This window comes from Gavia stellata, chromosome 1 (assembly GCF_030936135.1).
Source record: "Gavia stellata isolate bGavSte3 chromosome 1, bGavSte3.hap2, whole genome shotgun sequence".
NCBI classification, from domain to species: domain Eukaryota; kingdom Metazoa; phylum Chordata; class Aves; order Gaviiformes; family Gaviidae; genus Gavia; species Gavia stellata.
In genome coordinates, this window is record NC_082594.1 from 4,724,239 (window position 1) to 4,740,402 (window position 16,164).

General features: G+C 41.4%; 1 protein-coding gene across 3 annotated transcripts in view; it reads right to left on the reverse strand.

Moving 5' to 3' along the window:
• The window catches only part of TENM4 (teneurin transmembrane protein 4), a 360,992-nt gene that overhangs the window by 38,246 nt on the left and 306,582 nt on the right, over positions 1 to 16,164 (reverse strand). For all 3 annotated transcript variants that reach the window (XM_059822505.1, XM_059822500.1, XM_059822492.1), the window contains 2 exons: positions 8,353 to 8,507; positions 3,940 to 4,817 (listed from right to left, as the gene is read on the reverse strand). In XM_059822505.1, coding sequence (XP_059678488.1) covers positions 3,940 to 4,817; positions 8,353 to 8,507 — 1,033 coding nt within the window. The remainder of the gene's footprint in view (positions 1 to 3,939; positions 4,818 to 8,352; positions 8,508 to 16,164) is intronic.

Here is a 16,164-nt window from a genome sequence, read left to right on the forward strand (position 1 = left end):
GGGCCACCGGTGCAGTGTAAACTTGCCAGCTGAATTTATGTTCACTCTTAACTTTTGAAACAGTGGTGTCCAGCCTGCCCTGGCCCATAAACAACTATTACATGCTGTGAGAAACATGAAGCTCTTCCTCAGAGTCAGATTTGATGTCTTTACTTCCTTGGCCACGAGTGAAACAGAAATATGAGCTTCACCTTCCCTCTCAGCCAGGACCAAAAACTACTCAGAGCACCTTCCAGCAGCTCATGATCACAGGGTTTCTCTAAATCATTTAAACTTCCCCAATGTAAAGTTCCTGATGTTCTGATACAGAAATCAATAACCTGAAGGTATTGAATGCTGATTTGGTTCACACCATCTTCTTTGACTTCTTGGATGTCAAAGAACTTAGATTTCATCCTGCCGCACTTGCACTCATCCCTGCAGTTCGTGTTTGACTCATGCAGATCTTCTGCCTGGTGAGAATATATCTTAAGAAAGGCATCCAGAGTCATGATCTAAGATACCAAGAAATGGAGAATATACTGCTTCTCATAGTTGGTTGTTCTGCTGGTTAGGTAATCATCTCAGCCTTAAAAAAACACCCTTTCTTGTCAACTTGAATGTCTCTAGCTTTGCTTTCCAGCCCCCTACCCTTCTCCAGCTTTTCTCTGCTAGATTAAGAGTCCCTCTGTAAGTGATAGTTTTGTGTCGACATGCTGTGATCTAGACCGTTCCCAGCCTTCTTCATGTTAAGATAAATAGATCAAGCCTTCTTAGTTCTCCAGCATAAAGCACTTTCTCCCCATGAATGCATTTTTGTAGTGTTTTTCTGCACAGCCTTCAATTTTCACTGTCCTTCATAAACTGCAAACATCAGAACTGACGGTATTAGTCTCATCAATGCTGTACAGGGATAAAATCGACTTCTCACTACCCACTACAAGTAGAGTGGGAGGATTAAATGTATTCATTTTGTTTGTCCATCCAAGCAACAAGATAGACAGATTTGCCATGGAATTATGCTCAGAATCTCACTGAACGACTTGATGCTTTGCTCACTACAACCTCTGAGAGTCAATGCTCAGCCCAGGTCTTTAGATGTGGCCTGTTACATGTGTACCCTGGCAATCTTATTTTATGAATCTGATTTTATATTTTTTCCCAGATTATGCATGCAAAACCTGGGTAGAACCAGCTCCTGCCAATTCACCCCAAACAACCCCATTGGAAGATTCCCTATTGCTGATTACCTTTTGGGAGCTATCACAGAGCAAGTTCTTGAGCCATTTGGTGTGTACGTTTCACAGCTGGGAAGAAGAGCAGGCTGATCTGTTTTCCAAGTCCCTAGTGGACAGGTTAGGATCTTGGTCTCTTTTCTCAAGTGACTAGCGACAGGACAAGAGGAAATGGCCTCAAGCTGCACCAGGGGAGGTTTAGGCTGGATATTAGGAACAAATTCTTTACCGAGAGAGTGGTGAGACACTGGAATAAGCTGCCCAGGGAAGTGGTGGAGTCACCATCACTGGAGGTGTTCAAGGAACATGTGGACAAGGCATTGTGGGACATGGTTTAGTGGGCATGATGGTGTTAGTTGATGGTTGGACTTAATGATCTTACAGGTCTTTTCCAACCGTAGTGATTCTGTGATTCAGTGATTCTGTGATACTGTGATTCTGTGGGTAGGGTAGGGTAGGGTAGGGTAGGGTAGGGTAGGGTAGGGCAGGGTAGGATGAAGAGTGACAGTCTCCAATTCAGGCAAGGAAGATTTAGCCTGAGCCTATAAAAAAGCTTTCTAACAATAACAACAAGATAGGTAAATACACTGTTATCTCTAGCAATATTTATGAATAACTTAGATGACTTTGATAGGATTCATTTGACCAAATTGTAGGTATCTGCAATGTAAACATCTCTTTCTGAGCTAATCATTCTGGACTACCTTTACAGAGAGAAACTTTCAGAATACAACTCGTCTTATCTCATCCTAAAGCAGATACCTGACATAACTCATAAGAAACTCACCCTGAAGGTGCCTGTTTCTCTCCATTGCCTATAAAGGGAGGCTGAGGTAACTAATTCAGATATAGACTTTTACCCTGTAGTTGTATAAAGTTGCATCAGAATCTGTCAGGAACAGTTAAATAGAGATAACTGATCACAGGTTTGGATGAGATATCTCTGAAGACACATTCCCAATTCGATTTTCAGTGATGCTGTGCTATCATATAGTGCTGACTTGCTCTAGTCAAGATTTCCATAGTCTAACCACTGGAGAATACTGTCTTCCATTTAGCTCTAAAAAGCTTTCTTATGACTCTTCTGAAGTGCATAAAAGAACCAGAATGATGACTTTCACAAATGCTCTATTTTGTTGAATAGCAAGAAATAATGGATCACTGTTTTATATATATCCACAGAGTAAGTTAGATTTTACCTTCTGTCTCATTTTATCTCCTTTATATTTTCAGTCCCACTTTTAAATAAAAGAATATGTTTGAAGCATAAATCTGACCATTATTAGCTGTAATGCTTAGTTTGCTTCACTGTCCATGACTACATCTGTTTTCAAGCACAAGTACTATTGGGTTCTTTGCAAAAAGAAAATACCTCCTTGATTTAGCGCAATGGTCCTGACAATATAGCAGGCTTTACTCCTATAAAGAAAAACACCCTATCTTTCCTCCCTATAGCCTCCCTCAAGCAAATTCAATGTAAGAGATGGAAGAGTATTAACTTTGATTCACTGAGGAATATTGCTATAGTAATTGCAAGGAGAACATTGATGGAATGCAAATAACCTTTCAAAAGATTCATCACAGAGTTTCCATCAGTTCTTTTCAAGGCAGGAGCAGTAATAGTGAGTAGTAAGCAAAGAAATTTGAAACTGTGCCCGGAACATTTTAAAGAAAGAAGCAAAGCAACTGCATGTCTAACACACGAATATGTGGGTTTAGCCAGCTTTCCTTCCCTGAGACTCTTTTTTTTTTACAATTTTTTTCTTCATAATCTTGGGAACCATCTATTCTAGCCAAATTGGACTCTTACAACGAGCCTATTATTATGGTAGCTGAACAATTCCATGTAACCATTCAAACCATATGGGAAACTGTGCACTAAAAGGAGTGTTTCAAAGAAGGTAGACTTGAAAATAAAAATGAAACTAAGCAAGAGGGAGGAGAAAGGGTTCTCAACAGCAGGATGAATTTGCAGACTATCGTTCTAGATGCCCTTCATTGAGTTATGTGTCTTTTTCCTATTTGGTATGAAACGTGTGTTATCTTCATGGTGTTTATAAGCAGGGAATTGCTAACAGTAATTCAAAAAAGAAGTACAAATTTTCAAGTCACTGCTATCTCTGGGTTTTTCAATGCATCTTGTCTTCTCTCTGCTTAAAAATTCTTTGGGACTGGTCTTGAACATTCCTGAGACTATTTTTACTGCTCAGTGAGGCCAATTACAACAATAGAAACTGAGCAGTCCATTAATTACAGAAATGTTTTCTGAGCAAGCTGTCATTAGTCATTGTCAGTTGTCATTCTACATCAGCCATTTCAAACAAGCTCAAAAAAGACACTGCAGCATAGGAAGTAGGTGAAAAGCTGCGAAAAAGAGGATCTGATGGAACCCTCACACTTCCAAGGCTTTCAAAGCCAAGAAAAATTCTTTGACATGCAACCTAAATCCCCAGTCCCAACTACAGTTAAGGAGAACCAGGTGTCCAAATCACATTTAGAAAAACTCAGCAGAAACTCTGTCTGACTCTTGACTTGGTAAAGGGAGCTTATTCAAACTCTAATGCACTTACTTCCATTATTTAGCGTTTGTGTGAGGTCTAATATTCTCTGTTCTTATCATTTTATTTGGACAATAATTCTGTCCAGGGAATTAAATTCTATCAACCTTGCATGGTTCAGAGAACACAGAATGAAGTCAGCAGCACAATATTCATAATATACTTACTCATAAAACGTTGTCCAACCATTTTCATTGCTTTTAGTGGCAAGGAGACCAGAGTTGCCGTGGTACGTCATCATGGCCACTTCATGCCCCTGTGTTGTTACACTCTTGAGTGCACTGTTGGTACCAATTGTCACCCAGTAGACCTGGCCATCAGGCACTACCAGCCAGAGGGGCATCCCTGTGGAATCTCTTCGGATATTCACTAAGTTGCCATTATTGTCAGTGATCAGGGTTATATCTCCATCTCCAGAATAAGTAAAATTGTAAAGATAATCTCCAGTGGTAAGGCTCTGAGTATAAAGGTGCTTACCACTGGTGTCAAACAAGTAGAGTTCCTGGTCTATGGGTGAGGATAATTCATATAGATTTTGCGTGTTGAGGAACGGTTTGTTTTTCCGTATAAAGCGGATTCGGATATTTCCAAGATCAGCGACATACAGCTCCCCATCTGCACACACCGCAAGGGAGGATGGCGCATTGAGTTTGGCATCCTTGGCATAGCCATCGTCCCCCGAGAAGCAGTCACAGTTAGCATCGTTCTTGCAGTCACAGCTGCTTGGTGCACCGGCAACGAGAGAAATCTCTCCATTGGTGGTGACCTGTCTGATGCGGTTGATCTTTTTCTCATCAGTCTCAGCAATATACAGGACCCCGTTATGTGAGACGGCCAGGGCGGTAGCAGACTCCAGGGTGGCGTGGATTGCCACCTTGCTAAGGAGAAAGTGATCCATGCCCGGCACCTGGCAATGCATGGGCCTCCCCGCCACGATGCGCACTTGGTGGTTCTCAGAAATCTGTAACACAACGTTGTTGTCGAGCACATACAGTGAATTATCCATCGGATTGACTGCCAGATCCGTGGGCCATTCTAGACGAACCTTAATGGTAAAACAACACAAGGAAATTATTATAGCAAGACCTTTTTTCACTGCATGATTGCTATAAATCAATCGCAATAAGGATGTTTCAACATGGATTAAAGAGAGACTGGGTAAAAGAAACACAACTAATTATTACTGTTTGGTATGGTGGTCATACAGGACACAACCCCAGTGTGAGTGAGGGAGCTTAGCTCTTGCTCTGCACCACAGCTTCTCTGTGCTTCTCCACCTCATCATAAAGGGTCAGAGACCATGGGAAGGGCCAGGGAACACAGGAGTAAACAAGAAGACCCAAAGATTCAAGTGGGATTTCTCCTCCCCAAAGCATCCAATGTTCTTTGAATTGGTGGAGCTTGGATCTGATAGCAGAGACCTGGGATTGGAATTTTGTTGTGTGAAGTGCTATGAAATCAGTCAAACAAAACAATGATCCTTTTGCTACAGGATTTTCCAGAGAAGTGGCCCAGATCCTCTGGGTAAATGACAAGGAGGGATAGATGCAAAGCTGGCAGCTGTGTCAGCGTGTGTGTATGTCCAAGTTATAACCACCTATTTTCTGCTTGATGCTGCAAAATTTCAAAACAGCAATTCATAAGAAATTCAGTCAATGCAATTCGTAGAATAAAAAACCTGTGTCTTCACAGTGGTTTCCACATTCTTTTGAGCATAATGGAGGAATGGGTTCAAGTAATAGTGACACATGGCGGTTCTAAACTGATAATCCATATACACAACTAAACTGAAAAAAGTGACTGGTAACACTACAAGTGATTGAGCACTAGAAGGTCTCCTTTTCTAGCTCTACTTCTGCAAGACACTGTCTTTTCAAGTGAGTCTACTCTTTTAGTTGCCAAACCTAAGAAACCTCTACCAACAGAATTCACAGTAATTTATTTTTTTACAAAGGACTGTAAAATGAGCATTTAAAAATTATTTTATTTTATGTCAGGTTTATATTAAAAAAAAGTCAATGTTGTGCTGATGGGAACCAACAAATGCTTAAATGTTTTCCTAATGGTGCATCTTCCCCACAGTAGAGGTGTGAAGGGTGATTGGAAATGAACAATTGTGAAGAATGGTCTTGGTCACCTCCAGCCAGGCTTTAAAATATATTTTCAACTAGTTAGAAAGAATAACTATTCTTGTTGTATACGCCCTTTCAGTCAGCCAGGCAACTCTAAGTTAGAGCAGATGGACTTGATATCCTACGGTTAATTGAGAAACTGCCCACTTTATGCTATTCTCCTGCACCTCTGTGTTTTTTTCTCTGGACCCAACAGTGTGATGTACTGCAACTGGGACATCTGGGATATGGGCACACTCAAGGCTGCGCAGTTCCAGGATCAACCTGTTTCTTTGCTGCAAACCTTCCTCTCCCATTGTCCATCTCAGTTGCTGCTGCTTCTCATTTGTCTGAGATGACTAAGTTTGGGGGGGGAGTATTTTGCATGTATAAGGTGGCAACCTTATTGGAAAGAAGAGGAGTAGTACCAGCAGTCTCAAATCCAGCAAACCATATCTCACTGTGTTTTTATTTAAAACCAAGAACAAGAAGAGACCGGGTAAGATCTAGAGGAACACAAGAGATTCCTATTTGTGAAGCCTGTAGTTGAACATCTCTGCCACAGCCATGCTTTACTTTTGACACTTCTATTCATGTTTACATCCCTTTTCAACTTTTTTTTAAGAACATCAGATGCAAAGTATTTAGTTCATTGTGCCTTCTAATAACTGGGCTTGTGAAGCTTATTTTCATGGCTAAGCAGTGTGCTGAGCTCTGCCTAGTCTGATTCTCTGTTTGCAAAATCTCTTTCCTTTTCTCAGCTCCTGGCCTATTTTAACCCTTCCTGTAGTAAAACATTATAGCCTGTGGTTTTCTCTTTAATAATGCATGCCTCCATCCCTTCCAGTGGTCTTTAAGCTCCACAGCCTTGAGTTAGCATCAAGAGCAGAGTTTATTCTAAACTGACAAGGGAATTTTCAATTTCTTAAAAACCATTCCTTGTCAACATTGGCAGCTAAATATTTCATGTCCTCATGTCCCAGGGAGCCTCAGGGACCTGACAGAAAAGACCATAAATGATGAAAAGTTACTTCCCAAGCTGGGTTTTCTTTACCTGGTTTGGGCTGTGTTTTGGGTTTTTTTTGTTAAATTAAACTTGTCTTCGGTGCACCTGTCCAGAACAGTACCGATTAATCTGCCCATCACAGTATGGGTTAATCTAAAAATGGCTCCTGCCATTTTATGAAGGGAAAGAGTGAGTCTTCAACTGATACATTTTAGGTCATCTCAGAAGTGTTTAAATATGATGTTGATATACATACAAGCCAGATAACCAGCAAGAAAATTATTTTTAAAGCCTGAATCCACAATGGTCTTGTGGTAATCGCCCCTGAAAAACTAAGCCTGTAAGATGAGAACCATACTACAAGATGGCCAGAAAAATTCACTTCTATAGAAGACATGAGAGCTTTTAAACTCATAATTTCAGCTTGTTCATAAATTGAGGACAGTGGGAACCCGCTGCAAAGAAGCAAGAATAATCTTTTCAAATTAGAGGGAAAAACAAGAAGAACAGATTCCATATGGGACCATGGAAATTATCTAGGTAGTTACAAAAAGGAAACCCCACTGACATCTATTGTGGCTGAATAACAGTACGTAGCCCTCCAGCTATGGTCTATATCTTCATAGGAGAGGGCAACATTCCTGTAGCCAGGCAAACAACAAGTGGCACAAAGGTTTCAAAGGACACTGTCTCTAAACTGGCACAATTTGACAGGTTGGCCAGTGCCCGCAAAATTGTGTGCTGGGCTGTAACAGATTTCTCTTCTGCACCATCCAGAAGTAAAGCAATCATCAAACTGAGATTTTTTTTTCTCTCTCTTTTTTCTTTTTCTCTCCACCTTTAAGCAGCGGGACTTAAAAGCCCAGCATGATGGTAGCCGCAACCAATTTGCAATCTGATGCAATTCAAGATTCTCGTTTTCCTGCTGTTGCTAATTTTGGCACCACAGCCTCCAATCAGTATTTTGTGGATGTTAATTTGATTCAGGTCTAAAATTGTGCTAGGCCAAATTAGGATGGGGGGAAGCAAAGAAAAAAACCCATGGTTAGCTAAGTTGTTGTAACAGAGCATGGAATATAGCCCTACTAAAATGAGTACGACTGCCTGGTCTTTTTAGTTTAAAGCAACTAGTTTCTTGAGAAATGAGCCTAAGAAAACCTGGCTTGCCAGGAATCTGTGTCTCCCAGCTGATTGGAAGCTCTGAAAGAAGTCTCTTCTGTGTCTGGGACATCTTTAAAATCTCTCTCCCCAGAGATCTCCAAGTTAGGTCAGTTAGGTCTTTCATTCAGTCTTTATAGGATCTTTCTTTTTGACCCAGTCATTTTCATACCACAAAATATGTAGAGATGTAATTCTCCTTGAGCCCTTACCTCTTTGTCAAACCTGGGGAGGCACACAGACATGCAGATAGGTGAAGGCATAGGCTTCTATTCTGTAGAAACCTAACCAAAGCATCGTCTTACCTGAGAAATGTCCATGACAGAGTCACAGCTGAGAGGCCGAGCAGATGTCAAGTCATTGGAACCCAACACAGTTGAGATGATCCCATTCTGATCAATCCGCCTGATCATAGTGCCATCCACAAAGTAAATCAACCCAAACTTGTCCACAGTGATGCCTGGGGAAGGAAAAAGCAAGACAGTCAGAAAGGAACAGAAACCTGACAATTATGAGATGAATGGAAAACGATGTCTGGTTTGACACTCATACAAGAGTAAGACTACTGGTTTGGTTGGGAGCAATATATTTTATGGCATTCAAAAAGAATGGGAGTTCTGGTTATCAGCAGCTTTGAACTGGCACTGTTCCACTGAAGGCACTTCCAACGGGCACATGATGCAATTTAGAAATCCCTGCTCGCTTCTGGAAAAGGGCATGGCATTCAGTGAACTGCTGAAAGGAGAAGGTTTTCTCATATAAATACGTGTCTTGCATGTTCAGAAACATGGTTTTTATTGCTCATGGTACGGATATTAAGCCATGCACACGAAAATGTTACACTGGTGAATCTCTTTCAGAAATGGCGATGAGAAAAGCTGTGAAAGACCCACCAGGCCAGTCAAATTCCAGATGGATAAATGTGGAAGGTTTTTTCCTAGAATAATCCTACTAATCTATAATATTTCACCTGTTTCTGAACAGTGTTTCATTGTCAAAATGTCCTTTGTAGACATACTCGTCAGTGGATTTGAGGTCTGTCGACAACAGTTAAAGACTGCTGATTCTTATTTCCTCACCTGCAGATATGTGCCATTTCACTTCCCCCTAAGCATCATTTCTCAAGTGTTTGTTATGTTAGCACAACCTCCTTTAATCCTCTTTATCCCAGGCTAGCTGTACTCTGCATCTTCCGTCAGAGGATTTCATGGTGCTTTACACTTACTAATTAGACCTCATAGCAGTCTGTGAGTGTGATCATCTTAATTTTATATATCGGGAAAATAACGGATAAAGCAATTTTCGCAAGGTCACAGAGAAAGTCCATGACTAAGGCAGGAATAAGAAGTTAAGGGCCCTATTCACCTGTCTTTTATGCTGGTATAAATTAAAAATAACTCCACAGATACTAATAGAGTCATCCATCTCATCTACCCTACGGTGGCAGAATGCTGCTCAGCATAATATTTGAGTGTCTTCAAGACACTCAAAGAATGTAAAGGAACGGTAAAAGAATGCAGAAGCCTGTAACACCCTTTTCTCTGCAAGTGAAAATTCTGCTTGGAATATATGAATATTAGGATCTTCCTGTTTGGTTTCTTTCACTAGCAGTGTAGCAATTGCTTGGCAAAAAGCAGACATCTGCGTTGTGCATCCAAGCAAGTACCTGGAGCTTTTCCAATCAGTGGAGAGAAATACCTACGTCTAGGGTGCAATTCATATCACCCTAAAGCAGATATCCATAAGAGATTATATGAATCCTTCTAGAAACACCTTTTCCTTCCCATTGACTATAAAAGGAGACTACAGCAAATATCTCCAAAGGAAACATTTATACTGTAGACAGATAAAGCTGATGAGATGAATCCTCACTATAATGTTTTTTTGGCTGTCATCATGGTGACAGAGATGATGGAAAATCTGTTTCAGATAGAAAGCTTTGAGAATGTTTCTGAGAAGTGATCAGATCTTGTGTTTCTCCAAAATGCTGTTTTACAGCCAGATCCCCTTGTTTGAAACATTTACCCTCAGTCTTCATCCACTGTGAGCTATGCTGTGAAGTACAGATGCAGCAGTTCACAGATCAAAATTTTTAGATTTTCATGTAGCAGGCACTAATCCCCTGATTGCTTTGGCAATTAAAACCATGGCCTTCAGCCAGCACTGTAACTATTGCATGCGCTGGAAGCCATGGAGGTGGACGATATGTGGAAAAACCTATGATATTTGGTCATACAGAAATCCACAGAAGATAATTTAGCCTGCAAGGAATGGCAGGAAAACCTCAGGACTAAGTCATTGTTTGAGAGAAGGAACAAACTTCTCCGCTGAGCTGAGGTAAAGGGAAGGATTCAGACAGGGTTGCAAACTGTTGATTCAAAATCAATTAGGAGTCACGGAACTGATGTTTCAGATCACTGATTTGAACGGGAGCTGTGCATTTTTGCTAGGAGGTAAAAACAGCATTTTCCTTAGTTCTTCACAGCATCTCCCTGCCTGAAGGGCATAATTTTGACCTGGATTGGGTATTTGACCATCAGAGCAGTGAGGTTTCAGAATAGCCTCTAGGGCAGTGAGGAAAAAAATTAACTTGCTGCTTTTAAGATGAAGTTCATTAATTTTGGAGGGGATTATATGGCAGGATTGCTGAGATAATGGATGACAGGACTAAATGACCCAAAAGATTGCTTCTTGTCCTACATTCCAATACCTGTGTTTAATTCATGCCAAGATAGGACTGATCTTTGCAGGACCACAAAATAAGAACCTTGAAGAGGAGCAGCAGGTGCCTGTTGCACATCTGAATGCTACAGGAGAAGCCACGGCAGTGAAGGCCATTTATTGTCATTATACAATACAAACACATCAGTTGTATCTTAGAGCTTTGTCAAAAATTGCAGAGGGATCTGGCGGTATAAGCATCAATATCTCACCGGCATCCATGGCTTTCTGGAAGTTGTCTTCACCTGCCATGAGATCTGTCGGCATTGTGCCCCAGTTGGTGCCCTGTTCAATGAGTCATCCAGGATACTGGCACATGTCACCTGTCACTGGCGTTGAAGGGTACTGCTCCTCTAATTATTTTGCCCACTGAATGGCAAGTTCTTTAATGTTTGTTGGTGTTTGCTTGACAACCAGGAATACAACTGAGCTCTTTAAGCAATATGGTAGATGTGCCTTTTCGGAAGAGGCATAATAGAAGGTTTAGTTGAACTTAATTGGCTTTTGTCAAACACAAGAGGCTCTTACCCATTCCTAGGTTCACGAGCATTTTTCAGGGCGCCTGTCCGTTAGTCTGTGTGACAGGCCAAAAGGCAGTGAAGGGTGGCAGGCTGGATAATGTGATTTTAAATGAGGCAGAATTTTCTCTCTTAGCTAGTTCCATATGTATTGGATTGGACTTATCAGAAGTGTGTGCTGACAGTTGCTCACGGTGTTCAATGCTGAGGTCTGATGGCTGGTCTGATTAATCAGTTACAGTAATAATAACCTGTACGCACTTTGGCTCTCAAGCCAGCTCTGATCGGTTGATAGAGCACAATTTTATTTTGCATTCCAGCTTAGACAAAGAGCTTGCACACCCGAATAAGTTAAAGTGGGATAGCGAATTTACCACTTATCATCCTGCTCCAGGGCAATGGCATGTGCATGTGTTCTTATCACAAAGCACTTCTCTGCTTATCCCTCTTTCACGGAGACTAACCAATCTCAATTGCCTTGCATTTCCTAGGATGTTCTGCAGGGTAACCGAGTTTTCAGTCTGTCAAAGCCCTAAATTCCCATTTGCACATGGTCCTCACATAGCAGCTGCTCCAATCCCTTCCTGACTTTAGTTGATTGTCTTGGAATCAAATCTAATTACAGAGAGGAGCCCTGCTCTCCCACAGACAAGTGTCTTTGTATGGATGACTTCTGCGGAGAGGGAAGGAAGCATCTCATGGTTTCTTTGAAGCAGATTGTAGAGGTTAGATTGGACTTTTCTATGTTCCCTTTCTGAAAATGGCACAGTTCCAGCGCTGGGAGCTGGCTCCTGCAAATGGGCACAGAAATGGGTAATTCACATGTTATGCATGTAAAGCCAAAGGCCTTGGCTTGCTTTGGCAGGCGGCTCCTCTCATGTTTCCATAGGAACATAAGGGAATTAAAAATTTTCAGCATACAGCTCGAAGTTCAATCTCACAGTTACTGAGCAAAAACATCTGCTGCCACTACCCAGGTAGTGTTGCAAATCCCAACTTTAAGCTCTGAGATATGAAATACATAACGTTATGAAATCACGCTGGCTCCTCTTGGATAGTGGGAGATCCCCTAAGAAACAAGGGCTTGTAGCACCACGTGCATGACACCAATGAGTTGTGCTGATAGAAAGTTGTGACACGATGACATTTGCTTGAAATGTCAGGACCTTGTAGTGTGAGGAGGTGACAGCACCATGTCATGCTGCAAATAGCTACTGGGACACAGTGGGTTTGTTCTAGAAGATGAACTGCTGAAAGTGATTGCATTGCACATGTAGCTCTACTTAGGAAAAAAAAGGGGGAAAAAACCCTTTTAAGTAAAAAAATAGGTGCTAAAGGAATCCAAATTTGGAGCTTTCTTGTCTGGCTGGATGCTGAATGACTGAGTGATAAAATGGCAGATGAAAATCAATGTCAGTAAGTGCAGAGGAATTCACAGGGGAAGGAGTAAGCCTAACTACCCATATGCAATGACAAGCTGTAAAATAGCTCACAGGAAAAAGATTTCGTAATTCCTGTGAAAAGTTTTCTGCAAAGATTAGCTTTATGCTCTGCAGTGGTCAAGGAGGGAGCTAGAAGACAGGAATGCATTAGGAAAGGCTCAGAGAGAACAGAAAACACTGTTCTGGCCTCAAAAAGACCACGCGTTTTCATGCTGTGGCTAAACACATTGTGGAAATTATTAGCACAGGAAAGACAAAACTAGGTGTTTAGGAAGCTTTCTAGACCAACTGATGGTGGCATCTAAGCACAGGTCCAGGTGCAATCTCTTCAGAAAGTCCCCTAAATGCCAATGGCTAGAATCTGGAGTGTTAGCAGGAAAAGGCCACTCTATCGTTGTCCCTTTCCCTGCGTGTCTTTTCTGGCAAGACAAGATACTTTGTTCAGTCAGCCTCTGGTCTTCCCTGAAATGACCCTTGCATTATTATTTGACAATAAAATGTTAACAGATTGTGGAGGGTTGAGTGTCTCCTTTTAATTCTGTTGAACTCGTGAACACTTAGTGAACAACCGAGATTTTGTTTACACATTCAGCAGGACACAGTGAAGGAAGCAATCTGCCCCAAATTAATTACTTCATTTTGCATTGTTTTCGTGGGGCTAAATGAATGAGATGCCCCCTCCCCCCCACATCCCATCTGAAACCTTCTTCCTATTGTGTCAGACTTGTCACTGCAATCTCTCTTAATTGCTGGCTCCTTGGTAATTTCTCTGCCACAACATTTTCCCGAGGAGAACCACTGGTGAGTACTCAGATGAAAACAAATGCTCTGACAAGCTGGAGTTTTAATTTTTCTTTAGATTGCTTGTAGAAGAGGATCATTATTAGCAGATGATAATTAGAAAGTGGTAACATTTTAATTTGCAAGGATATATTGAAATTCATTAGCATCTGAAAGCTTTGCTGTGCTCTGTGGCAAATGAATTGGAAGTATCAGACTGGTTCCTAATAGCTATGATAAATACCCTGACCAAACGACTGCCACCACTATTGCATCTGTTGATCTACCTGTCCTGTGTTTGTATAGCCTACCTTTATCAGAGAAGCCAAAGACAGGGGAAGGGTGAAATGTCTGGGGCAGGTTTTATCCCTCCTAATGTTTTGTCTAAGCTGGTCATCCAAAAGGAGTTCTCTCTCCTTCAATGAAGAGAGACAAGAACCCCTATTCAGAAGGTACTTCAGAGAAATGTATTGATAGGACAAGGGATAACGGTTTTGAACTGAAAGAGGGTAGATTTAGACTGGACATAAGGAAGAATTTTTTTTGTGACAAGGGTGGTGAGACAGTGGAACAGGTTGCCCAGAGAAGCTGTGGACGTCCCATTATTGGAAGAATTCAGGATCAGGTTAGATAGGGCTTTGAGCAACCTGATCTAGTGAAAGATGTCCCTGCCCATGGCGGAGAGGTTAGACTAGATGATCTTTGGAGGTCTCTTCCAACCCAAACCATCCTGTGATTCTATGATTCTATGAAGTTATCCACTCTGAACTCATGGGAGGTGAGGTGGGAACTGGAAGAAGTGATCAAAGCGGGGCAAAGGCTGCTGCTCAGAAAGTGGAGAACCATTCTGAATGGAGTTAGCTGGCGTGGGGACCTCATCCTTCAGGTTATCGTCTGCAGGAGGAGATCGGCACTCCCAGATGTGGTTCATCCTACCTTGGACACGTGCACTGGCATAGAACGAACCACCTTCAGGGTTCCAGTTTCTTTCAACTGAGAAGAGAGCCAAAAAATCTACTTAGACCAGATGCCTGACTGGTCCAAGAGGCTAAAGGTAGATGCAAAAGTGTATGTTGACACCTCACAACTGATTTTCCAGTCTTTATTAATTGCTGTTTTTCATCTGGCAGGAGTTTATTCCCTCAGTATTTTCCAGCAAGCTGCAAACATCAGCTAATTAAAACATCAAGAAAGTGGAAGCAAGACCTTGTTTTCTTACAATTCTTGAACAAGTGCAAAGATGTCCTTAAAATACAGAACTCCTACTTTGCCTGAAGCAATTATCTTCAATCAAAAAAAAAGCTTTAGCCTTAAAAAGTAGAGTCCCATGAGAAGTGGTGATTCTTGAAGAACTGAACTTTCCAAGTCCTTCCCTGGCCAACTGATATCTCTATGGCTACAGAATCATTTTCTAATTTCCTCTGGCCATTCACTTATAAGTGTTTATTCCCCTGCCAAGACAGGGAAGCAGAGGGTAACCTGTGGACTACCGGTTACTTGTACAATAAATCATTTTTATTTTGACCTATTATGAAATACAATCACACGAAGAAAGAGCATTTGCTGGATTTTTCTCTTAGGATGAACCACCGTGAAGGTATAAACAATGCTGACATTACATTGTCAGTGTGAGTTTTCACTGTTAATCATTTATTGAGGTGAATGGGAAGTGAGTCACACCTGCCAAAGCTATTGTCTCAGCAGACTTTGCAAACTCAGGCTAGAACCAGATCAAGGAACACTGTTTATGAACTTTCTATTAGCAGTGTGGGCTTTCTGGATTATTATTTTCTTGTTGCCATTTTGCTTCGTGTCATTTCCTCTTTCACCCTCAATTTACTTCTATTTTGTGAAATTTCAGAGCTGTGAGGAATGAATGCATGCATTTTGCCGTTATATGATTGAGGTGGAAGAACGGCCTCCTGAGAATTGCCAACAAGAAGGATTTCAGTGCTGAAAGCTTTGAACTCCAGAACCCTGTTTCCCATAGCAAAGCAGAAATATAAGTCATCTAAACGTTGCAACATCCACCCATGAAGGGAAATGAATAACATCTTGTACAAGGGAGAACGGAGGTCCAACAAAAGTTGTGGGGGTTTTTTTGCACTGGTTGAACATCAAAGTGGTGCAGAAAATTGGATTACAGATTTCTGGATTCCCTGATCTCATGACTCATCTGCTGGACTGCCTGAATCTCTCTGCCCAAGTCGCTTAATTTTCTTTTCACTCAGCCCTCTCCTTTCAGTGAGACAATTTCTACACTGCAACCTGACCACAGGTAGTTGTTCCCTTTCTATATCTGTACCTCTGGCAATACTTTATCCCAATATAATGGTCACTTCATGGGAGTCTGGAGTGCTTGGAAACCATGCTAAGCCCTTTGAATATTATGAGGTAGCAGTTTGGCTTTCAGTGTTTTTTGGCAAAGAACAGGTCTCCTAAGATATATTTTTCTGCATCCTGCCAGGAAACAACTAGCTGGCATGTAACAAAAAAAAAATCACAAGAGCTGACACAAAAGGTCACTATATCAGTTTGGGTTTCTTGGATTCAGTAACAATAATGTCATCTCTATGTCAAGAAAAATGAATTCCTGAAAAGTCTAGCCAAGAAAAGAAACAACAGCTCAGCTGTCTTCATTTTCCCTGCTCTTTGT